Source organism: Thamnophis sirtalis, unplaced genomic scaffold (genome assembly GCF_051295495.1).
Source record: "Thamnophis sirtalis isolate CommonGarterSnake01/CBP01778 unplaced genomic scaffold, rThaSir2_p1.2 scaffold_5, whole genome shotgun sequence".
NCBI lineage: Eukaryota > Metazoa > Chordata > Lepidosauria > Squamata > Natricidae > Thamnophis > Thamnophis sirtalis.
In genome coordinates this window covers 111,193,961-111,219,299 of record NW_028261385.1, presented here as the reverse complement: position 1 = coordinate 111,219,299, position 25,339 = coordinate 111,193,961, and the positions used below count along the sequence as shown (strand labels likewise).

The 25,339-nt window shown below is 41.4% G+C and overlaps 1 protein-coding gene across 1 annotated transcript; it reads left to right on the top strand.

The window, feature by feature from the left end:
• On the top strand, positions 1 to 2,647 carry APOBEC1 (apolipoprotein B mRNA editing enzyme catalytic subunit 1). The gene is made up of 3 exons (XM_087717033.1): positions 1 to 28; positions 856 to 1,257; positions 2,529 to 2,647. Exons 1-3 carry the CDS (start codon positions 1 to 3, stop codon positions 2,645 to 2,647), a joined length of 549 nt encoding a protein of 182 aa, XP_087573159.1.
• Positions 2,648 to 25,339: the final 22,692 nt, after the last annotated feature.

Genomic DNA, 25,339 nt, shown 5'->3' with positions numbered 1-25,339 from the left:
ATGGAGTCGGAGAGGCCAGCAGAAACAGGTAAAAGAAAGTCCCTCTGTAGGTCCATTAAGGGCTCTATGATGTGAAGCAGCTTGATTGGCAGGTGAAAGAAGTGGAACCTTTCCACATCTGCAATCCACCAGCACTCATCTGACTACCCATGTTAAGAAGGAGGGTTGGTGGTTGCTTTTCACCATCAAGTGTTGTTTGCTGGAAGGAAAACAAAGTCAGTGGAATCAATCCATCCACTTTCTTAAAATAACCCACCATTGCTATGTAAGGACAGCATTGCTGGAAGCTTCCAGCCTTATTTCTATTGTACAAAAAAGGGATCAGTACTGGCGGTAGCACAATTGATGCTGACACTTTTCTGCCAGCCGAGAACTGGGTGGGACTTTAGTGCAACTGACCAAGTACACTCTTTGAAAGAAGCATCAAACCCTACAGGGAATCTACCCTACCTGCAACTGAAGTTTAATACAAATTTTGATTATTGCCACTGTTATCTGAATTATTGCTATTGTATTAATTTATTTTAGGTAATTCTGTTATATGTCTACTTTTCATTTTTATTAATCATCATAGGAATATGTATTTTTATTGTAGTGTTCTCTGATCTAAAGACTGCAATAAAGCTTTGGATTTGAATGAGCCTTACAGGGGCAAGCAATACAAGCATCCCCTAAATCTTCCCTCTGCAAGGAAGGACAGGAATAGGATGAGAATTTAAACACTTTTCTTAGTTTTGTAGTCTGGATCTAAATGAAGGAATAAAACACTTTGGATATCCTCCGATATAGTTCATTTTTATTTGTACAACTTGCAACAAAAATATGTAACAATTTTAATCTCACACTTGCACTTAGGTTGGCAAATAGAATCAGAGGAATTTTTGAAGAATTATGCACCCAAAAGATATCCAGAAAAAACCTATGTTCTGTTTGAAATTCAGTGGGGAAGAAGTCACAAAATATGGAGAAACTGGTGTACCAATACCCCTTCCCAACATGCAGAAATCAATGCTTTGGAAAGGCATGAAGAGGGACTGAACCAGAGAACAACAAGAAGATGCCACATCATTTGGTTTCTAAGTTGGAGCCCTTGTGGTTCTTGTAGCCACTCTATCATTGAATTCTTGAAGAGGCATCCTAATGTAACTTTGGAGATAAGAGTAGCTCAGTTGTTCAGGCCTAATGACAAACGTAACAGGAATGGCATCAAGAACCTAGTCAGTTCTGGAGTCCAGATATTCATTATGTTTCTACCTGGTAAGTTAATATTATTACCCCAAATTTATTTACGTAAGGATTCTAAGTTTGTGCTACAACCTCACACCATTTCCCCGGGATGAGCTGAGTCCCCAATGGGTGAGTTGTACAAGTTTTCCATTCTTTTTGCCATTTTATTGCTTTAGTGTGCATTAATGTGCTATGTTATTTTATATTAATTTTAATTTTTGTCTTCTGTTTACCACCAAGAATCACCTAGTTTGAGTTAGGTCCTCGTATAAGTGTGTAGATTCTCTCAAAATTTGTAATAGTATAAATGTTTTTCCGTGCTCTGGCTTTATTGCCTCTGTTGAGGCTGGCATTAAAATCTTAAAGAATTAGGAGGATACATTCATTAATTTGGTTTAAATTGATTTAGATTGGTATCGTATGCACTAATGAAATATGTTTTTGTTCTCCAGAATTAATGTGGAAGAATCAAACATGAAGTTTTAATTGGTTTGTGTTCTTTACTACAGCAGTTGCCCACATTGGTGGCTTGGCAGGCCAGCTGGGGATAAGAGGAGAACCAAGCCATTTGAGTGATGGGCCACACACTCACAGAGGAACTTGTGTGAGCCACAGGCCAGCATGCGCACAAGTTGAGCTGCGCATGCACATTCACCCTGCTGCTGACACAATCCATTTCTGAATAAGCCATGTGGGCTGCAGCCCCGGGGTTGGGGACTCCTGCTTTACTAAATATTAATAATCTTATTAATGAAATGGTTTTCAAAAGCTTGGAAAGCTTTTTGATTATGCATCATAAACTAACTAGTAAATTATGTGGATCATGAAACTTGCAACCATACAAATTATATCAAGTACATCATTCATGTCATTTGCTAGATGACTTCATATCACTTGCACACAATAGATCCCTATGGACACACAAAGAAGCTTGTATGGATACTTTCATGTTGTACATTAGTGTGTTTTAATGACTTGCTACAATTAACTACTGAACTAATAAGTTCAATTAGTATGTATCTCTTCATTTGTATCATCGCTGACAGATCTCCTAAAAACTATCATCCATTTATAGGAATAAAACAACATGCTACCTACAATTGTACAAATCTTTGTTGTAACAGCCTACATGCTTAGGTAAATATATATAGCATGAATGTGGGAAGGTTTGCCAACAAACATGCTAAAGTTCTAGCATAAGCATCACTATTAAAATAAATATTTTTCATAGCTTTAAAGTAGGAATCAAGCACATAAATCTGAACTGAAATTTGTACAACTAACAACTATTTATTTTTCAGATTATTATTATTGCTGGAGAACATTTGTGGTTCAAAGAAGAATGAAAAATTGGTGTTTGATATGGAGTTTATCAATATTGCACAATATCCTACAGCTTAACACAATCTTGACTGAATAAGTAAGTTGCTACTTTGAAAGAAAAGCTAAATTCAAAATCCACATGTCCATATATGGAGAAATTAAAGAGTTTTCATTGTATCTTCTGTCACAAACTGTAAAAAAAAAACCTGCCATGCATCAAAAAGATCTCAGAAACCACCAACCATATGCAATCTGGGTTGCACAAAAACCAACTAAAGCCCTCCAAAACATCCTACATAAACCGAAAGACCCAGCAGCTCCAGAAGAAAAAACAGGAGTCATAGGACAAACAAGCAAAAGGCTAGTAGTTATGAGGGTAATGAGATTTCTGCAAGAGATCAACCAAGCTGAGAGAGCACTCAGAGTTGTTCTTATCTTAAATCATTTCCTAATATGGCATGCAGGAAGAGGAGTCAATGATGTCTGTAATGCACTTGATAAAGTGCTCTGTTCCTAACTTCTATCTTCTCCTAGGAGAACTTCAAAGCATTCTTCAGATGTTGGTGTTAGGCCTGTTAATTGGGATTAAGGAGAAAGTTTTCCTGTATTGTTTCTTAGAAAGAATTTGCTTTTTCCTCAGTTCTCCTTTTTTCTTTTTACAGCACACCACCAGTGTTTCCACCATCCCCAACTCCTCACAAAACAATTTGGATCCCATAATCATCTTCATTTTACCATTAAGGACTACTTGTTGAGTACAGTTTGTCAGCCAATTACAAACCCATCTGGTAGTGATGTTCTCTATTCCACATTTTTCTAGCTTACCAAGAAGTAGGTTGTGATCTACTTTGTCAAATGCTTTACTGAAATCTAATTATGTCCACAGTATTTTGCTGGTCTGCAAATTTAGTCACTTTATCAAAGAATGAAATAAGATTTCTTTGGCATGATCTGTTTTTAACAAACCCATGCAGGCTACTAGTTATAACTTTATTTGCTTAGAACTATTTGCAAGCAAGTTGGGCTTCTTTTTCCAGGAGCTTCTCCAGCCATTGGGAATGGGAAAATAGTTAGAAGGGGTTTCTGTAGCCAAAACAATTTAAAGCTTTCCCATGAGAACCAAGGACAAACTCTCACAAGTGGCTGGCCAGAGGAGCAAGTAACCCAATGACCGGCCAGCACCTGGATTGGACAGCATAACCAATGACCTGGGGGGGGGGGGGTTACTTTTAATTAGATGAAAGCCATGGGAAACCTCAGTCAGCTTTTACCAGTTTGTGCCAATATGATTTATCCAATAAACCATTCTTTGAGGAACTCAAGTGCCTCAGAGTTTATTTTCTATGGGCGCATTACTTGGAACGCTGACATTGGAATTGGAAAAGGGGGGGGGTCAGAAATTAAACACTTCTCTATGTTATTTTTATTTGTTTATAATATAAAATACAAATAGTACAGTACAAAAACAAATAGTAAGAAAAATAAGGGTGCAAAGTTTTCCTGACCTGCTCCCGAGTTGCTATAGGCAAGAGGATGGAAAATTGAGCCTCACAGCTGCACCAAGGAATTCACACTTCAGTCAAAACAAATTTTGGGTAGTTCAGAGAACCGGTAAATACCACCTCTGACTGGCCCCAACCCCATTTATTCTCTGCCTCCCCAGTCCCAGCTGATTGGGAGGAAATGGGGATTTTGCAGTATCCTTCCCCTGCCACCCCCACCAAGCCACGGCCAGAGAACTGGTAGTAAAAAAATTTGAACCCCACTCCTGCACGCATGCATACCCGTGGGGGGGTTGTATGTGCATGCGTGGGCAACAGGGTGCATGCTGATGTGAGGCATGTATGCACAGGGGGTGGAGCATATGGAGAGAGGGGTCATGCGTACAATGCATTATGGGTGCATGCACATGCATGCTTTCAGCACGCGGTAACAAAAAGCTTTGCCCTAGGAAGCTGGAGGAATTGAGAATTTTTATAGACAAAAACCTGAAGTGTGGTTTCAACCAACCCCCAGACTGGGGGTGGATGCCCTGGTACTGTTTAAAGAAAAGAATGATTGCTCCCTTTGGCCCTATGTTGACTATTATGGGTCATTATTATTTAGTCAAAGGAAAGTTGGATTTACGGGGCACATACTATTAAGTGAGGATCAAAGCAAGGGATGAGTGGAAAACAGATCTCAATTGCTCCTTAGGATGCTTCCAGTTTCAGGTCCTCCCTTTTGGACTGCAAGGAGCCTCTGTTGTGCTTATGCAGCTAATAAATGAAGTGCTGCATGAACACCTGTATAAGGGAGTGTCAGAATACCTGGATGACATTTTAATCTATATTGAGACAATGGCAGAACATGTAAAACTAGTCAGAGCTGTGCTCAAGAACCTCTGAGCAGCCAAGCAAATTTCACCAGAGTAATATCACCTAACTGGGCTACTGCATCTCCCATGAGGGGATAGAAATGGACTCCAAAAAGGTGTGAGCAGTAAACAGTCAGAAGCAACTTCCTGGGTTTGCAAACTTTTACTGCCAGCCCATCCCCCCTTTTGCCTAGATAGCCCTCCCCATCACCAACCTGCTAAAGACTAATGGAGAGGAAAAACCCAAACTGAATTCTTCAGTAGCTTCTTTCTCAGATTAAATAATTTTCTGAATGGCTATTTTAAACTGAGATGTCTAATCTTATTCATTGTCTGAATCTTTCTTCTATTATCTGTGATTGCATTTGGGGAGGGACAGGAAAGTGGAAAGCCTTCCTTACTTCCATTTCCACTCCTGTTTTTTCCCCAGAAAATAAGACACAATAAGCAAGAGTGTGCAGAACAATCACCCCAAAGTTATTTATTGTCATATCTGCAATAGCTTTGGGTCAAATGAAGCAATCAGAAAGTATACACTTACTCTCTTTTTTAATCACAACTGTTCCTTTGCACCAAACAGATACACAGAAGAACAGTTAAAGATGAACTATTGGCATCCTTGTTCCTGAAACCCAGCTGTAGAGAATGGGACGACTTGCTGCAGCCAACTCACTGCAGTCAACTCACCACCACCAACTCACCACAGCCAACTTGCTGTGGGACACCTTGCCATGGCCAAGGACAATTTAACAATTCAATTTAATTATTTAAAATCAATGCAAAATATTTTAATTTTTGTCATTCACATTTCATTTAAATTATTCTAGTCCACCACTTTTTAAATATTAGTGTAATTCTTGTCCCACAGCACGTTGTCCTACGGTGTGTTGGTCATGGTGAATTGTCATTGATCCCCACTGCAAATATTTTCAAAAATACAAATTGTTACCCCAAGATTTGTCAGAGCAGCAGTACCTGCAAGACATTCATGCAGGCATAATCCAAAAGCATCCCTGTTCTATGGAGTCTCTCTTGTATTTATAACAGTGATTAAAACATAAGAAATAGACTGAAAGACTTTTAATATAGTAGTAGTACTAAAATGGCACTGCATTTTATCCACATGTCTCATTATATAGGAAGAAAACCTTCTGGGCAATGAATAGAACAGAACAGAATTGAATAAAATAGAATCAGAGCTGGAAAGGACCTTGGAGGTCTTCTAGTGCAGCCCTCTGCTCAAGCAGGTGAACCTATACTATTTCAGATAAGTGGCTGTCTAGTTTCTTCTTAAAAACCTCCAGTGATGGAGCGTCCAAGATTTCCGAAGGCAAGCTATTCCACTGGTTAATTGTTAGGAAGTTTCTCCTTAATTCCAGGTTGCTTCTCTCCTTGATTAGTTTCTATCCATTGTTTCTTGTCCTGCCCTCTGGTGCTTTGGAGAATAACTTGACCCCCCCCTCTTCTTTGTGGCAGCCCCACAAATACTGGAATACTGCTATCATGTATAAGGTCCTGCCTTTACTCCCCATTCAAGAAAGTACGGACTCTTGAGATAGCAGCATTTCAAAATGAACCTTTTATTGAAAGGAAGTGATTGCAGGACAAAAGCAAAGCAGGATCTAAAGTCCCCTTAGGCAATTCCGTTAGGATAAAGGAGTTAGAAACCCCTCCCCTCACTCCGATGTTGAATGAGCCAATCCAACAGGTGTGAGGATTTTGTGAAAATGGTCGTCCTGGGAAGGGACTGTTCCCAGGTGCTTCTTTCAGGTGGCTTCAGAACTGAGGCAAAATAGGCCCTCCCCCCTTACACATTCCCCAAAGGTAAATCAAAGCACAGGGCAGATAGGTGTCAGAGCTAGAGTTATAAACTAAGGGATTACAGGATATGTAGGAAACGGGAAGAGGGTAATAAGTGAATAAATGATCCAGGCCCCTCTCACCACAGAAATGGCAGTATCACGATAGGGATATGACATGCTGCCCCCCTTGAAAAATGAGGGGTTCCCCTGCAAAGAAAGCACAACATAGTGAGTTATTTAGGTTTGTTAGGGTATTTACAAATGGAACTTTTTCAGTAATGTAGGGGCCCTAACATGTTTTTAGCAATGCACTCATTCTGGGAGGGAGGTAAATGCTTCCAGGCTACTAGATATTGTGTGGACCCATGGTATGTATGTGAGCCTAGGATTTCCTTAATCTCAAAGTGCTGTTCCCCCTCAATCATGATAGGGGTTGGAGGAATGTATAGAATGGCTTAGGGGCAAGGTAATTTCTGGTTTCAGCAGGCTGCAGTGAAACACTGGGTGGACTTGCCTAAGTGTTTTGGGGAGGAGTAATTCCACTGTCACTGGGTTAATGATCCTAATTATAAGGAAAGGTCCTATGAACTTAGGTCCCAACATTTTGGAGAGTTGCAAGACTTATAGGAATTTGGTAGATAAATATACCTTATCCCCTATTTTAAAAGGTTTTTGCTCCATTCTTTTTTTGTCAGTCTGAGCTTTAAAAGAGGCCCTAGCCTCGCTCAGAGCCAATATTACTACAGGCCAAGTGTTTTGCAGTTGTTGTATTCACTCCTTAAGGAAGGGTATGGTTGGCTCCTCTACTGGGAGCTCTGGCATTGGGGTGAAATCCTGGCCTGTTGCAACTTGGAATGGGGTGACTCCAGTACTAGAATACAGAGTTATTGTATGCAACCTCTGCACAGGGCAGGAGGTCAGTCCAATTATCTTGTTGATAATTAATAAACATCACAAATATTGCTCTAGAACGCTGTTGGTCCTCTCTGATCCACCATTAGTAACTGGATGATGACTTGAACTTAGGCCTTGTCCAGTACCTAGAAGGCCCAAAAAAGCTTTCCAGAGCTTTGAAGTGAATTGAACCCCTCCAAACAAATATTATCTTTTGTGGGGGCCCATGCAAGTGATAAATGTGTTGCAGGAACATTTTTGCAAATGTCCTGGCAGTGGGGATTTTTTGGGGGGGGGGGCAGGGGATAAAATGGACCTGCTTGGAAAATAGGTCTATCATGATCCAAATGACAGTATTCCCCCCACTTTCTTTTGTTCTCCTCTAGGAAATGTCTCCAGGTAAGGAGAGCCCATTGCACTGCATATGCCTCTTTGTCCCAAATAGCTGATCTCTGTTCAGTATCTGTTAGTTTTTTAGAGGTGTATGTGCAGGGTTGTAGTTGCCCCTGTTCGTTTTCTTGGAGTAGGTCAGCCCCGACAGCTACGTTGATGGTGTCTGCCTGTATGACAAAAAGGTTTTTCTGGGTCTGGGTGCTTTAAGATTGGCTCTCAAACGCCACCTGCACACTGCTGGCTCATATTCAAGTGATCATCCACTAGGACTCCAAGGTCCCTCTCACAGTTACTGTTTTTGAGCCAGGTCTCACCTAATCTGTACTTATACCTTTCATTTTTCCTGCCTAAATGTAAAAATTTGCTTTTCTCCACATTAACATTCATTTTGTTGGCTAGGGCCCATTGCTCAGGTTGTCAAGATCTTTTTGGATCCCGAGCTTGTCTTGTAGGGTGTTGGCTATTCCTGCCAGTCTAGTGTCATCTGCAAAGTTGGTGAGTTCCCCTTCTATTCCCTCATCTAATTAGAAAGAAATTGAAGTATACTAGCCAATAGTATTTTAAAATTATTGTTATAAGTTCAATTCTTCTTATGCTGTTTAGAAAAGGGACCAAGAACAACTGTATCTCTTCCTTACCTGCACTGCAAGGAGCATTGTATTCAGCAATCAATTTGTCTCCTATGTTCGTGTGAAAGAATGAGAAAAAAGGTGAATGAGTCCCTTGCAAAAATTTGAAGCTCCTCAGTATCACACATTCTTCAAGCACATTCTCAAAAACTGCAGATACCAGCTACAATTAAGTCTGCTTTCATTTGGATCCCCACAATGAGCAGTGGTTGGGCTTAAGTGTCCAAGTGTCCCAGCCAAGTCTTCGATTCTAACTAGCATTTTATTCATACCAGATTCCTCAAAGATATCACATATAGGATCATCAGAACAAACAGATATTCCTGAGGAGGTTCCTATCAGTCTCAAGCTTTCGTCCTATCTTTCAACTTCATTCATCAATCGCCTAATGAATCTACGTATAAGAAGGCTAAGATAAAATAGGAATTGTGATTGTAAAATAGTGACTGTTTAAACATTGCTCTCTTAATAGACCAGTGATTAATGGGGCTTTTCTTATTTTAAAACTATTTTCGTTGTTTTTTTTTTCACAGCCTATAGCAATTCACTTTTTGCTGTAGAAATACTGCACTAGAATACAAGCTGTTAGCTTTTAGCTGCCTTTGGTGATGTGTCTCTCTTTCCATCTTTAGGGAAAGTTACAGTTCTTATTACATATCTATTTTACCAAATATTCTTCTCTCTACTAATTGACATCAGGTTAAAGAGATCTGATTCTCCTTTGTCTGTCTGCAGTCTCTGAAGAAAAAGTTACCAGTACAGTAGCAGAAATGTCTGAAAGAGTCATGCTTAGCAGACATGACTTAAACTTCTCTTAATCATATTAGTATGCCTTGGCTAAATAAATTTTTAACAGTCCTTATGACAGGGGTGAAATTTAGCAGGTACTGACAGGTTCTGGCGAACAGGTAGCGAAAATTTTGAGTAGTTTGGAGAACTGGAAAATACCATCTCTGGCTGGCCCCAGAGTGGGGTGGGAATGGAGATTTTGCAGTATCCTTCCCCTGCCATGCCCACCAAGCCATGCCCACAGAACCAGTAGTAAAAACATTTGAATTTCACCACTGCCTTATGAGTAGACTATCATTTAAGCAACTTAAATCATTATCTAAGAAACTTTAGATATGGTGAAATATTGAATGCAGAGGGTGAACTTAAACCTATGCAGGAAAACTGGAAAAGAAAGGTATAAATATGAACTGGTTTTCATATGTGCAAACACAATCTAGATATGACAAGGACTGCAAAGAAGAAGATTTTTATGATAAAATGACTGAGTTAGAAAATTTTTTGATGGGTACTGTTGTGGCCCAACAGTGGCCGGCTGAGCTGTTGGTGGAATCTGACAGTGATGAACCCTATAGGACTGCCTTGGAGGTTGAGGAAAACTCTGGGGGGGTGTTCGGAGTCAGAGCAGGGACTAGAGAGGCCTGTTGGTCACCAGATAGTGTCTGAGTCAGGAAGCAGTGAGGAAGAACAGAGAGGCTGTCCCTGATGTGCATATTCGTAGGGCTGATAGGAGGGGGGAGCAGCTTTGGAAAAAGGGTCACAGAAGGAAATAGGAACAAGTGGCTACTGATTGGCCCCTCCCAGAGAGCTTATAGGTGGGGCGACGGGAGGAAAATTTTGCAGGAAACAACAATGTACTGATCCAGCCCTAGAGAAAGATTGGGAGAATTTCGTGAGTTCAAGCCTTGTTTTATAGAGATAGTTTTCTTGGCTTCCAGCCAAGGGGTTGCTTATCTCCCTCCTTAGTTGTGGCAGACAGCCAAGTCTGCCTCCGTATATATTGTAGAGGCTTGGGACAGAACAACAGCATATAAAGAAAAATTGTATAAGATGTTTTACAGGTGGCATCTACCCCTGATGAGAATAGCAAGATTGTTCAAGAATAAATCAGAAAAGTGTTGGAAATGTCATCAGACACCAGGTTCATATTACCATATGTGGTGGACTTGTGCAGAAGCTAAAAGATATTGGACTAAGAACCACACGTTGTTGGAGAAAATGACACAAAAACGTATAGACTTTACACCAGAAACTTTTTTATTGGGAATTATGCCAGAAATATATAATAGACACTTGAACTATTTGACTGTAAATGTTTTAACAGCATCTGGAATTGTATTTGCAAAAATTGGGAAAATGAGAAAATACCAACGCAGGAGGAAATTATTCAAAAAATTATGGAATGTACAGAAATGAGTAAATTGACATTTGAAATTAGGGAACAAGAAGATGAACAATTTTATAAGGTTTGGGATTTGTTTTATCAATGGTTAGATAAAAAATCATGGTAATGGAAAAAGCGGGAGAACTTTTTATATTTTAAGAATAATAGAATGATATATGCAATACTATAAGGGTTTAGCACTGTTAAACAGATTAGAACGATGTAGTGGAATGATGTTGTATGTATGATTTCAATATATAGAATATTTTGTTTAAAATGTAGGAATAATAATTGGAGTGGAACTATTGATGCAAAATGATGTGGTATGTATGGATTCAATATTTAGAATATCTTGTTTAAAATTAAGGAATAATGATCACAGTTGAAAAATTGACATATAACAATAATGTACTTGTGTTTAGCTAATGAAAAATGTGTGATTCGATATATAATTGTAAGTGGTGACCATGGAAAGGATGCACAAAATCTTGTAACCAAACGACACGCTATATGAAATGGAAGAAGGTTGTATGTGTTTTATGTTTTTGTTTGTTTGAAAAGAAAAAAAAGAAAAAAGAAACCAGTCTACACGGTATGTATTTGTTAGCTGTCTGTTTCTGAAGACACAAAAACATCTCCAATCCCATCTGAGTTTGTGCGCTTCTTTGGGAATTGAAGGTTTAATCTTGGTCTTAAAACTGCATATTAAGGGGAGTTGTCAGAAATCAAGAAAAAATATGTATGCTCTTGTATATGGTCATACGAAACTTTCCAAGTTAATTTAAACATATAAACAAAAGTATGTTTGGTTGGTTGGTTTTCTGAACATTTATATATAAAGTCTGTACATGCTCCTGTTGATGTTGAGCTTCAAAGGGCACAAACAAGACTACTAGTGATTTAATTGTTGACTTATATGCAGAGTTTGGCTAATTAATAGTGGTAGAGGAATGATGTTTTTTTGTTTTGCTATTCTTATGTTAACAAACATTCAGGAAATATTTTTAAAATAACCACATTGCAGCAATGAAAATGCAATGGTTGGCTGGACTGATGATTATTGCTAATTGAAGAATGAGTGTTGATGAGAGAGTTCTTGTCAGGTGCCATATATTTCTATTAGGATGCTGACATTGTGATAGGAGGGGGAAGGATGGGGGGGGGAAATCTCTATATGAAGTTTTTGTTTCTGTTTCCTGCTTTGCTGGGCTGTGAGTTTCCATTTCTGCATTGTGTACTGTGGGAGGGGTTTTGTTTGAACTGCTTTAAATTGCTGTTTTTTAAGTGGGAAAATTTAGTTCCTGCCAAGACCTCTTGTTATCACAAGCCTTTCAATAAAAGCTTCTTTTGGAACAACTTCAGTTTCAAGAGTCCTGCTTTCTTGGGAAGATTAGAGAGGCAAGACCTTATAGTTCTGTTTTCTTTGTGAACAGTTTAGTACCTGAGAGTAAGTTTTCACATATGTCAAATTATTTTTCTATTTTTTAAAATATCCTTTTGCCTATCTTTCTGCAAGTTGGTTGAGCAGTAGTAGTCAGCATACACCTATTTGATCGCCCTTGAGGTTAAAAAAAAAAGGAACAAGGAAGTAATTCATTGTTTTTTGCAACTAAAATGCTTTCTTTTAAATTCTGTTTCCAGAACACTTAAGATTATTTAAAGGACTACAGGTAGTCTTTGACATACAGTTCATTTAATGACCATTCAAAATTACAATGGCCCTTTAAAAAGTGACCTATCACCACTTTTCACACTTATGACCATTGCAGCAAATCTGTGTAATCAAAATTCAGATGCTTGGCAACTGATTCATATTTATGATGCTTGCAGTGCCTTGGGATCATGTATCAGCTTCTGCAACCTTCTGACAAGCAAAGTCAATGGGGAAACCAGATTCACTTAACAACCATGTTACTAAACTGCAGTGATTCACTTAACCACTGGGACAAGAAAGGCCATAAAATGAAGCAAAATTCACTTGTTTCACTTAGCAACATAATTTTTTGGCTCAATTGTGGTCATAGGTCAAGGACTTATGTCACTACAATTACAGGTAGTCCTCACATGTCAATAATAACTGGAACTGAGAATTCCATCACAAAGTGATGCAGTCCTACGGCACAGCAGCACAACTATACTAATTTAGAGTGGCAGTTCCAACAAGCCCAGCTTCTGTTGTTAAGTGAATCCAGTGTGGTTGCAGCATCCCAGTCACATGATTTCCATTTGCAACCTGCTGACCTTTGTTTATAAGAAACTGACAATGTGGATTACAAATGGCAATCATATGACTGTGCGACACTGCCACAAAATTGTGAACTAGTTGTCAAGCAACTGAACTGTAATCATGTGACTGCAGGGATGCTGTGATGGCCACAACTATAAGGACTCATTGTACAGTAAGTACCATTCACTCAGTCGAATTATAACTTCAAATGGTCACTGAATGGACATCAAATAAGGACTACCTGTACAAGAATATTTCTTTTCCTCAGCAAAGGTTGGAATTCACCTACTCAACAGGTACTAAATCCCAAATCCAGTTTTGTGGAAAGCGTGTCCTGGGTTTGGATTTTGTATCCTGCCTTGGTTTTGTGGCAGTGATATCTTGAGATATATTTTCAAGATGTTCAGTAACTGAAGTACCTAGAAGATGAACACAAAGTTAGAAATAAGATAAGTAAAAATGGTTCTGCAACAATTAAGGACAGGCTTCCAAGAGACATGGTGGAACCAATTATAACCTTCCTGAAAGTTAAGCCAGCTGGGTGACCTTGGGCCAATTACTCTCTCTAAACCCAACCCACTTAAAAAGGATTGTTGTGGGGAAAATAGGAGGGAGTATTATGTATGTTCGCTACCTTGACTTGTTTATAAAGTGATACTGTAAAGGTAATATAAAAATCTAATCTAATAATGCATAACATCTAGCAATCTGGTTTAGGTGACAGGTGGTGTTGTGAACAGCAAGTTTCATTTGGCTGAGGAGTACATTATTGTGAGGAATAAAAACAGTTAAGATCCATAGAAACCTGCAAAATGAAGCAAGAAAAAGACCCTTTCAAAAATGTCCAGCAACAAGACATCTAATCAGCCATGATTCTTACCTGCCGCACTTGCCCTTGGGGCTTTTCTTATGGACATGTTGGCTGGCGCTTCTTCAGGGCGTCCCAGGTGCCGGCTCCTCTGAGTGCAGCCCATTCCTCCTCCCAAGAAGACTGTTTTCTTTTTTAAAACGCTTCTGCAGATGATCTTGAAAACCTGCGAGGTTGCTTTGGGAGGGGGAAGACAGGCAGCATTCCCCCCACCCCATCTCTGGTTGCCTGCAGCCTCGGAGCCTGCAGCAACTTGCACAGTAAAGGCAATTAAGAACTTCTCTTGCTCGTGAGATTTTCTTTACTGTGCAAATGTTTGCTTTAAGGCTGCAGGCTCCGAGGCTGCAGGCACCCAGGGAGGGGGGCAGGGGGAAATGCTGCCCATCTGTCCCCTTCCAAAGCAACCTTGCAGGTTTTCAAGATCACCCGGAGAGGCGTTTTTTAAAAAGAAAATCCTGAAAAGCCACAAGATCTCGAGAGATGGGCAGCCAGTCTTTTTTTTTGTGTGTGTGTGGGGGGGGGGAATCCACAGAACCAGGAGCGCAACCTGCACGGCTTGTTCAAAGAGCAAAAGAAAGAGACAGAAGAGGAGTTTGGCTGTTTGAAAAGCCCTGCTTGGAACTCCTCTCCTGTTCCTTCTTTTGCTGTTTCTACATGCCAAGCAGGTTGTGCTGCCTTGTCGGTAGGGGTGCTTTGCAGCAACAGGGGCCAGGAGCTGTACTGGTGTTCCCAGAAGTTAATTACTTCCGGGTTCACCAACCATCTGGTCCGCGCGAACCGGGGCGATCCGGGAGGAACCCACCCCTGATATGTTCACATAGATCTGAGAAAGCAGCCTAAATCTATAGAAGTTTTCATTAAAAGTAAAGCTGGCTGAAGCTTTATGGTCTTGATCCCTAAATGTTGTTGTCCAGCATTGTCCAACTCTGCAAAGAAATTAAAAATGGTATTTGAGCTTTCCTTGAAAACATCAAAATGTAATGACCCTGATTAGCCCTGTCTGTCAGCCTGTCCATCTGCTTACCTACCTAAGTTCTATAAACACTAGTTTACCTGATTTTAGTACTACTCACTTTCCTCATAAAGCATAACCATTCCTGAATATTCCTTTTAATACTGTTTGTCACACAGAAGTTGCAGGCTTTTACTGATTTCTATGGATAGGTGATGGGAGATTTGGATTTCACACCAGAGGTGAGTGGATTGTTTTCCAGCTGTCAGTCTAGACTCCACATAGGTGCACAACTGAAACCCTCTCCATCTGCCAATTGGATAGGAAGGGAAGGCTTAATTGGGATCATCTATCACCATAGTGAAATGGTGACAGAAATAGTGAAATGTGGAGCAGGCATGCCAATCCCACTCCCTTAAAATTTAAAATGGCTCTTCGGGTGAGTGTCCAAGGAAGCAAAACCAAAGCCTCTGCGTAATCCCCCTATAAGAGCTGTCAGACCCAAGAGGAGAAAGGCCAGGTACCAAAAATGTTTAGAGTGCCACACTACACAACTCAACATTCTGCCATGGTTCTGAGGTTCCACAGAGACTAGACAACATCTAAAGTCCCAACAGGCAAGGAGCACTTGTATTAATCTGAAATGCTTTGAAAAGGATGCTGTTGAGTCACAGAAGAGTGTGGCAGCCTAATTATTTTCACAACATTAAGGGTATTGCAAATGAGATAGCGAAGTATGCAGATCATTATGTCTAGGATATATCAGTCAAAAACAGATAAGTTGTTGAAATATTACAGTTAGTCCTTGACGTACAACCACAATTGAGGCCAGAATTTGTGTTACTAAGAAAGATAGTTGTTAAGTGAATTTTGCCCCATTTTACAACCTTTCTTGTCATAGCTGTTATGTGAATCAGTGCAGTTGTTAAGTTAGTAACCCGGTTTTAGGTGAATCTGAATTCCTCATTCACTCTGCATGTCAGAAGGTTGCAAAAGGTGATCACATGACCTCCGGGCACTGCAATTATTATAAATATGAGTCAGTTCCCAAACGTCTGAATTTTGATCACACGACAATGGGGATGCAGCAATAGTTCTAAGTGTGAAAAAGTCACTTTTTTCAGTGCTATTGTCATTTGGAACAGTCACAAAATGAAAGTTGTAAGTCATACACCTGTTTGTGTAATTAATACAGCTCACCTCAGAAGAACTTGAATGGAGATCCCTTTGAAATTCTAGATTAGGGGTGTCAAACTCAAGGCCCGTGGGCTGGATCTGGCCTGCAAAGCGGTCAAATCCGGCCTGCAAAGCAGTCAAATCCAGCCCGCAGGGACGTCCTGGAAAATGGAAGGGACTGGCACTCGCTGTATTGGCCCATTTTATACCAGTGGGTGCTCATGTGCACACTTCAGTCTTCCAGCAACAGCTGAAGCTTGTCTGCTCTGGCTGGCCAGCCGGCCTTCGTCTCTGTGCCCAGCCACTTGCCTTTGCGCCCAGTCCCTTGCCTTTGCACCCGGTCTTGCCTCGCTTCTTCATCCGGTGTTCACCTCTTCATTCTCTCCCTCTTTGCTTCTGTGCTTGGATTCTCGTTCCTACACTTTCTCCTCTGTGTCCAACCCTCGCTTCTCCGCCTTCTCCTCTGTGCATGGACTGTCACTTCTCCACTTTTGCCTCTGCACCTGGCACTGACAACAGCTTTGCCCTTAAGGAGGTAATTGGATGCCCCCTTGGGGAGGCTGGGCTGGGCTGGGCTGTGGAATCCCAGTGCTGGAGGGTGTACTGAGTGCTTGCCCAGGGCTTTGGAGTGGAAGTACAAAGGGGAATGCCTTGTTTCAGGGTACAGCGAGAATAGCACAGGAGATAACCACCAGAGGTTCAAAATCTTTCATTGGGCATACCACACTTGTTAAATCACTGATACCCAACACTTGATAGGCATCCTCTCCCATGAGCCCCCATCCCCTTGTCCCCTGGGCCACCAATGCTTAAAGACTTTGTGGAAAATGTCTGGAAGTCAATGGAGGGGTGCTTTGGTTTCCCCCCAAAAGGACAGACCCACAAGGAGGTCCTAGGCCCCAGCATTGCCTGCAAAAGCTAAACTTTGGATGGATATTTCAGGCATTTTGAACTATTTCTGGGCTTCTTAATAATAATTATATTTATGCAATCCAATAATTTCACCCAAACTTAATAAAACATTAGTAAAGAATTGTAAATAGATGTGTTAAAGAAGCATTATATTACATCTCAAATGGATTGCTGTTTTGATAATCCTTTTTTTTCCCTATCTAAACGTAACTGAGTCCAGTAAATTATAAATATTATTTTTGTTGTACGAATCATAATGTGAGAGCCATTGACATGCACTTGGCTGCCAGCAGTTTGGGGAGGTGAGGAGCTTGTGGGGCATCAAATTGTCCCCACATCAAATTAGCCAGTATGACTTGTTCCGTCCTGAGTCAGCCACAGCTAGTGAGCAGCATTAGGATGGTCACGCCCACACACTCAGCCACACCCAGTGAGTGATGTCAAGCTAGCCACATCTACCCAGTGGGCCACACACACACCCCAAGGTCAACCACAGCCCTGATGTGGCCCTCCGTTGAGTTGAGTTTGACACCCCTGTTCAAATGGTTAGTAAGATGGGAAAGTCAAAAAAGAAAAGGCAACAGTAAACTGCTTCTACAGTAGGGGTTCCTAACCCCCAGGATGCAGCCCACCACCAAGCCATGTCCTATTTGGAATTGGGCCGGCTGAGTGTCTGGCTGGAGAAGCTCATGCACAACTCAACTTGTGCGAGTGGCAAGCTGGCGGGCACTCATGTGTACTGGCCTGCCACTCATGCAAGTTGAACTGCATGCTGGCCCATCACTTGTGCAAGGGCTGTATTCGTGTGCACAGGCCTGCCACTCGCATGGCCCAGGTCCCCTCTCCCCCAAGCTGGGCTGCCAAGCTGCAAAGAATGGGGACCACTGTTCTACATCATTATCAAGAAAAAAACATGGATACAGCCCCCCAGGAGCTGAGCTTGACTGGACATTTTTTCCTTAATAAAATATAAGGGTAGGTAAAAAGTGAGGACTATAAGTTTTGGGCTATAATTAAACTATAATGAAATTAGTTTTATATCGTTCTTAAACCTCTTTTCTTTCTCTCCTTTATCTTTAATGAACTCAAAGGAAAACACCAAAATAAAACAAACAAAAAAATATAATCAAATGTCACATATTTAAAATATTTCCAGATCATGGTATAAGCACACAAGATAATAATTTGAATCTTTGCTCTTAAACCACCTTCAAGATGCTTATAAATGAAAAAAAATGGGAAACCAAAAGTATTTCATTTTATCCAGAAAGGTAGGGAAAAGGTAAAAAAAAGCATACGGTATGGGCAGTTATTAATGAATTCTATAGCTTCTGCTACTGCACTACTAGTCACTTGAAAAGAGGTGAGGCTGAGTGTTAAAATGCATATTCCTATTTTACAACACAAACCCTATGAGTTTCATATCTGTGTGTGATATTGGGATTTATCAGAGTTTGCAACATGAAACCACTTTGTCATTTTTTTGCCACTGAAGTTTGGAACATTTGCCCATGCTAATAATAGCTCATGGAAATGAATAACACAGTTTTCTTGTTCATTGGGTTCAAGAGAGGAGGCCACTCACCCTGAACCAGGGAGCTACCTTGGAAGGCTGATTTTTCCCTTGTTTAGGATCCGGAGGGGTCAAGCAAGGGTAAGGTTCAAAATCTTCCATGCGATAGTGAAATCCTTCTATTATTAAATCAAACAAATAGACTGAAGAAGCGGTATATACCTAGGGTCAAAAATGGCTGCAATGAATAATAACACAACTGTATTCAATAGTAATAAAGTAGAATCATACAGTGTAAATATTTTTTTAACTCTACTGTTTACACACAACAAAACTATTGCAACATGTATAAGCTACCTAGGAAATTAAGGAAGGAAAATACAAAACAAATCATGATGCTAAATCACTTAAATTATTAAAATATTTAAAATATTCTAGAATACCTAGATCAGTTATGAAAATCTCTAGTGTACTTGTCTATAAATAATTATAAGTCTATGTAGCCTAATAAAATCATGTTAAAAAAGTTTAAGCACTCAGATACTATAAAGCACATTTATCAAGGTTATTTTGCAGAGATATTGCTATTTTTTAAATGGAGCAAACAGATAAATTATGAAATACATCATCTACCAGCCATAAAAGATAACAGGATTATTGCTAGTAATAGAGCATGGAGGAGGAAAAGTATAAGTTATTCTTGGGCTTGGTTTAAGAGGATATTTTTCCTTACTGTTAAGGGCGTCAGAGTTAAGTTCTTTTTCAAGAGGAGACTCTTGTCCACAGCCTGGGCAAAGCAGAGTGCACCAGGAGCAGCATCTATCTGCAGATTGACTTTTGACCCTGGAAGCTCTTCCTCTGATGAGAACCCCAACTTCACCTTTGATACAAAAGAGGAGAGGAAGATTTTTATTACAAGGGAGATCCATGTTGATAGTGGAGAATAGACTAAAGAAAGTGCACTACAGAAACATGAACAATCATGGGAATGAGAAAAAGATCATAAAGCGGGAAGTATGTCAAAATATTGCACACAAGAACTGTGTTCATATGTTGCCTATGGTTCCCAGAAGGGAGGTTGTATCTACTAACAAGCAAATAGACACTTTATTTGTTCCCTTACAGATTTCCTGTATTTCCCAACTTCATTTAAAATAACCATTTTAAAATGAAGGCTGGAATTCTGCCAAGTAAAAAGCTAGGCTTTACTATCTGTATGTTCCACAAAGGTCCCATATTTTAGAAGATAAAAATAATGGATGAATGAAACCAAATGCTTTGGTTCAAAGTGGCAAAAAAGACAACAGTAAATCAGAATGATAGAATTGCCTTGATGGAAGGTGAATATTTTACTGTTTTCATTGGGTTTGGTTCTGAGCTGCCTATGATATACTATACCTGTGATGCGAACCTATGGCACGCGTTTCACGGGTGTCACGCGGAGCCATATCTGATGGCACGCGAGGCATCAGCTCCAGTGCGCATGCATGTTCCGGCCAGCTCATTTTCAGCCTTCCAGAGGGCCAGGGGATGAAGTTTTTGCCCTACCCAGGCTTTAAGCTGAGGTGGTGCAGTGGTTAGGGTGCAGTACTGCAGGCCACTTCAGCTGACTGTTATCTGCAGTACAGTGGTTCTAATCTCACCGGCTCAAGGTTGACTCAGCCTTCCATCCTTCCGAGGTGGGTGAAATGAGGACCCAGACTGTGGGCGCGATATGCTGACTCTGTAAACTGCTTAGAGAGGGCTGAAAGCCCTATGAAGCGGTATATAAGTCTAACTGCTCTTGCTAACTGCTATTAAGAAAGCCTCCGGAGCCTGGGGAAGGTGAAAAATGGGCCCAATGGACCAACTGGAAATTAGGAAACAATCTCTTTCTGGCTTCCGGAGGCCCTCAAGGGGGCCCGGGGAAGGCCGTTTTCTCCCTCCCCAGGCTCCGGAGGCTTTCCTGGAGCCTGTGGAGGGCTAAAACAGCATCCCCTGGCCTCCCAGAGGAAATACCAAGCTCAGCTTGGAGGCGATCAGAGGAGTGCACATGTTTTTTTTAATGCATGCATGAGCATGTTGGGGTGCACTTTGCATTATGGGTGACAGCTCACACGCACACTATTGCGCAAACACCCTTGCATTTTTGGCACCCAACAACAGAAAGGTTCACTATCACTGTACTATACTGCATGCTAAGGTAAAAGTCGTGGGTAACAAGCACATGAATCACTTCCATTTTCTCTCTTACTTCACTTTATGCACGAGGAAGGTATAATGGGGACAAATGACAGCACACATGCTTTAACATCCTTTGATTTTGTGTGATGTGTGATTGCACATTCTTTGCTCTGCCCCTCATATTTTCTCACAAACCTTATGTTCGAAGCACATGTTTATTGTGAACACATCAACATCAGCTGCCACCTCGCCATCAGCGAAGACTGCAAACAGCAAAAGCTTGGCAATGGGTGCCAGCTTAGAGCTGGATAAGAGAGAAGGTGCCTTTGAGTGCTAGGCATGGGGAGGAAAGGATAGTGGAAAAAGTAAGACAAAGAAAGAAAAATTATGTCTGCACTATGACATTCATAATTATGTACTATGAGAGGGTCAGTTTACTTTATACAATAATGATATTAATTAAACCTACATAATATTCATTCAGCATCTCAGATTTACATATGCATTGGAATTATAATGTATTCTATTTTGTGGCAGTATATAAAATAGTGTTTTTCCAATTTCTACTTTCTATGTCTTATTACTAGCCTCTAATACAACAATTCCCATATTAAGAGGTATTAGGTATCTATCAATCATCCCTTATTTTTTTTTACTTTTTAAACCTCCATAATAGTAATCTTGACTTTTAACATTTACTTATACATATTAACCATAATAGTTTCTATTATATAACAGCATGCATAATAACATTTTCCCAATTTTTAATTTCTAGCTCTATTTTTCTTTACTAGTCTTTACTAAAACAAATTCCATATTGAGATGTATTCTATATCTAGCCAACATCTCCTGCCCTTTTTAGTATTTCAACTGTTATTGACTTTTTAATCAGTCTCCCTTGCTCCTCCCTTGCGATTTGTATCCATCTACATCACTCATTAATCTAAATGTCTTCTCTGCCTCCACTGTCAGCCCTGGAGGCCATCTTTTTCTTTGGATCTTCAGTGCTGCCACACTTAGTGCTGTGGGAAACTGGTAGGTGGGATTGCATGGAGTGGTAGAGATATGTAGCCATAACAACATTCTTTTCTCTGGGAGTCAAGGACATTCAGCCTGCACCTGAAGTGGCGTGACTAGGAAGCATCTCCAGTTGGGACAGTGGACTGATTGGACCATATGATGGACATATGGGTGCAGGAGAAGGTACTTTGACTTTCTTTTGGATGGGGAAAACCTGGAAGCTTTCAGATTCGGGTTTTTCCAGATGTGCCAATATGACATCTATAATAAAGTGGAACTTTGAGGAACTTCTAACCTCGGAGTATTCTTTTGTTGAGGGTGTTACTTGGAACCCTGACATTAACCCAAATCCCCTTTAAAAAATCAACCAGCTCCTGGACCTCTGGGGCACTATCCATGATCCTGAGTACTGAGCTCTGATCCCATATTGGGCAGCGTAAAGACTCAGGGAAGATGGAGAAGAAAACGGCAACCGCAGAAGGAACCACCAGGACTGGTTTGAGGGTCCACTTCAAGACCATCTATTCCCCTTCTGAGTCTGTGGTACAGGCAGCAGAGGCTGCCAAAGCGAAACAACACTCAACAGGGGGCCCGGCCCAAAGAGCCAGTGCCTTGGCAAGCCACTCTGCTGGTTCCCTCTCTATGGGGCAAGGCTGCGGGAGCCATGCCATCCCAGGAGTTCCCGATAAGGGCGACGCTGCAGGAACCGCAGATGGGAGCGAGCAGAGCAGAGCAGACCCAGACACTCAAGTGAAGAGCACCAAGACCAGCTGATCTCAGCAATTCCAGGGAGTGGGGCCTTCTGCTGCCAATGCAAAGCCAGTCGCTGGTGGATGTTCTGACTTAGGCTTCCTTAAAAAGCAAGAAGCAGAGTCTTGGTCCTGGCAAAATCCCTTTTATTTACATGATTCTGAATTCCTTTCATTCACAGTCTGCAAGGCTTAGCAAACAGTCTTTCAGAGGAATGTTTATCAACACAAACCTTGTCTCATTTGGCGAGCTGCAAAATAACTAGTTTCCTAACACAGGGCAAGACAAAACTTGGCACAGAGTCTCACAGAACTTTCCACTTGAAACAGCCGAATAAATGAATTGTTTCCTGCAAAAGCCCACTTCCCATTCGCTCCTCTTTTATTTCCTCTGGGAGGGGCCAATCACCTCACATGGCACTGGCTGGGGACGGTCAGGTTGGAGGAGCAGACAGGCTTGCCATTCTGGAACAAGGAGGGATCTATAGAAGACCAGATGGACTCACATTGAGCGTGGCAATGTCAGGTGGTAGGCAACTGGGTTGATGACTGCTTCAATGGGGAATGGGCCAAGGTATTAGCAGTCTAGCTTCTTCACCAGCTGGTTTGACAGAAAGTGCCTGGTGGAAAACCATACCTGATCTTCCAGGCCAACGCCAGCATCGCTTGGTCCAATAACTTTTTTATAGTCCTCCTTGGCTTTCTCCCGATACCATCGCACCAATTGATGGATAGCCTGTAACGTGGACAGATAGTCATTAGCCACTGGAACTGGTGAATTGAGTTGCACAAAGGGAAAGAACCGAGGATGATACTCCACAATGGCCAAGAAAGGGGTCGTATGCGTGGAGATGTGCTGCAAGTTGTTGAACATGAACTCTTCTACTGCCAAATAATCCAACCAATTGTCTTGCTGCTGGTTGACAATGCAGCGCAGGTATTGCTCCAGGATCCCAATGACTTTTTCCATCCCACCATCGGTTTCCGGATGATGCGCCGGCAACAGGCAGGTTTTCATGTCTAAGGCCATCATCAGCCCTTTCCAGAACTGGGTGGTAAATTGAGCCCCTCTGTCAGAAACAACCCTATCAAATAGGCCGTGCAGTCAGAAGACATGTTGGATAAACATGCGGGTGGTGGTGCGAGCTGTCGCTAAACCATGACATCAAATGAAATGTGCCATCTTCGTCAGCATGTCTACCACTATGTACAGGTTATGGCCCCAGATCCCAGCCAGCCAGCCAGCCCATGCACACAGTCAAACTGAAGAAAAAGGATTGAGGCTCAACACAGAACTGTAATCAAGCTGAGAGACTGCCTGCATTATAAACAAAGGGAAACAAGGCAGAGAAAACTTGCAGGATGGCTGTTGATTTCAAGGAGAGCTCTCTGCCTTGCTTGGGCAGAAATATTATCTTATTTGGGCTGCAAAAATGGAACACTTTCTGAAGGCTAAGGAGCTCTGGAATATCATCAGGAGAGGAGAGCCTTCTCGGTGGCTGCTCCGACCCTCTGGAATGAACTCCCCATGGAAATTCGGACCCTCACCACCCTCCAGTCCTTCCGCGCCGCCCTAAAGATCTGGCTGTCCCGGCTGGCCTGGGGTTAAGATTCTAACCCCACTCGAATTGTGTGACTGTTGTGTTTTTAATAATGATGTATTGTCTTTATGTTAGAAATTGTTTGTCTCCCCCCCCCCTTTTTTTGAACTGTGAGCCGCCCCGAGTCCCCCCGAGGGAAAAGGGCGGCATACAAATAAAGGGAAAATGAAAAAAAAAATGAAAATGAAATCATTAATCCACACCAGAGGGCAATAGCAGCTGCAGATCAATGGCAGCATGATAAAGCACTGGCTTACATCGTTTTAAATTTGATCCCACTACTGCCTGCCCTGTTCCTCAAGCAGTTCGCCAAGGATGCCCTGCCGCTGCCTTCTGCACTGCCACCGCACTGCTGTACCACCTAGCCTGCTGTCCTGCCATCCCACCATCATGTCTGCCTCTCCCCTTCCACCTGCTGCACTGCCGCCACCTACACACCACCATACCACTTACCAGACTGCCGCCTACCGCACCATCTGACCTGCTCCACTGCCGCCACCTACCACACTGGCTGGACCATGAGCCCAGAAACACAGGGAGAGTTATGGCTTGGCTTCCAGCACCGAAGAGGGTGGGCAAGGGAAGCAGTTGGGTTGCTGCAGTCTTGCATTGGGGTGCATGTGGTGAGACAGGGCTCCTCTTGCCATCCATTTTCCTTCCATTGCTGGGCATGGCATGGTTTCCTGCCCCACTGCAGCCATCAATATAATTTGGGAGGTGGCAGACTGTGTTTTATTAGCACGGGCAGGCATGCTAGAGCCTGTTTGTCTTTATAAAAATAACATGGTTAGATTCTTTTTTCCAGGAGGAAAATAATCACCTATGTCCTAAAATTCTCAGTTTGCTATTGTTAGTTTAGGGTGGGGCATAATGAGTTAATGTGGCATGTACTGTATATAGTACACCGGTGTACATGGTTGAAACCATGAACATGGTTTCAGCTACAGTGCTCTGTATTATTATAAAGGACACATTACTTTTCTTTCTTGCAGAAAAATACCACGGTACCTCCTGACACTACATAGTGATACAAGAATATCAAAGCAGAAAAGACAAGTACAGTATATAAAATTTCTTTTAAACTGGAAGTAGTGAAATATGCTGAGGAACATGGAAAAAGAGCAGCAGAGAAACATTTTGGACCCCCTCCAACTAAAAAAATGATAAGAGAGTAGAGGAAACAGGTGCATCAGCTGCAAAAAGTAAAAGATAAAAAGCAAGCACAACTTTTGTGGGCTTCCTGCAAAGTGGCCACAGTTAGAAATGGACATGAAAGAATGGATCACACATCACCGGAATAATGGCTTTGCAGTTTCCACAAAAAATGATAATATATGAAGCCAAATGCATTGCTGTACAGA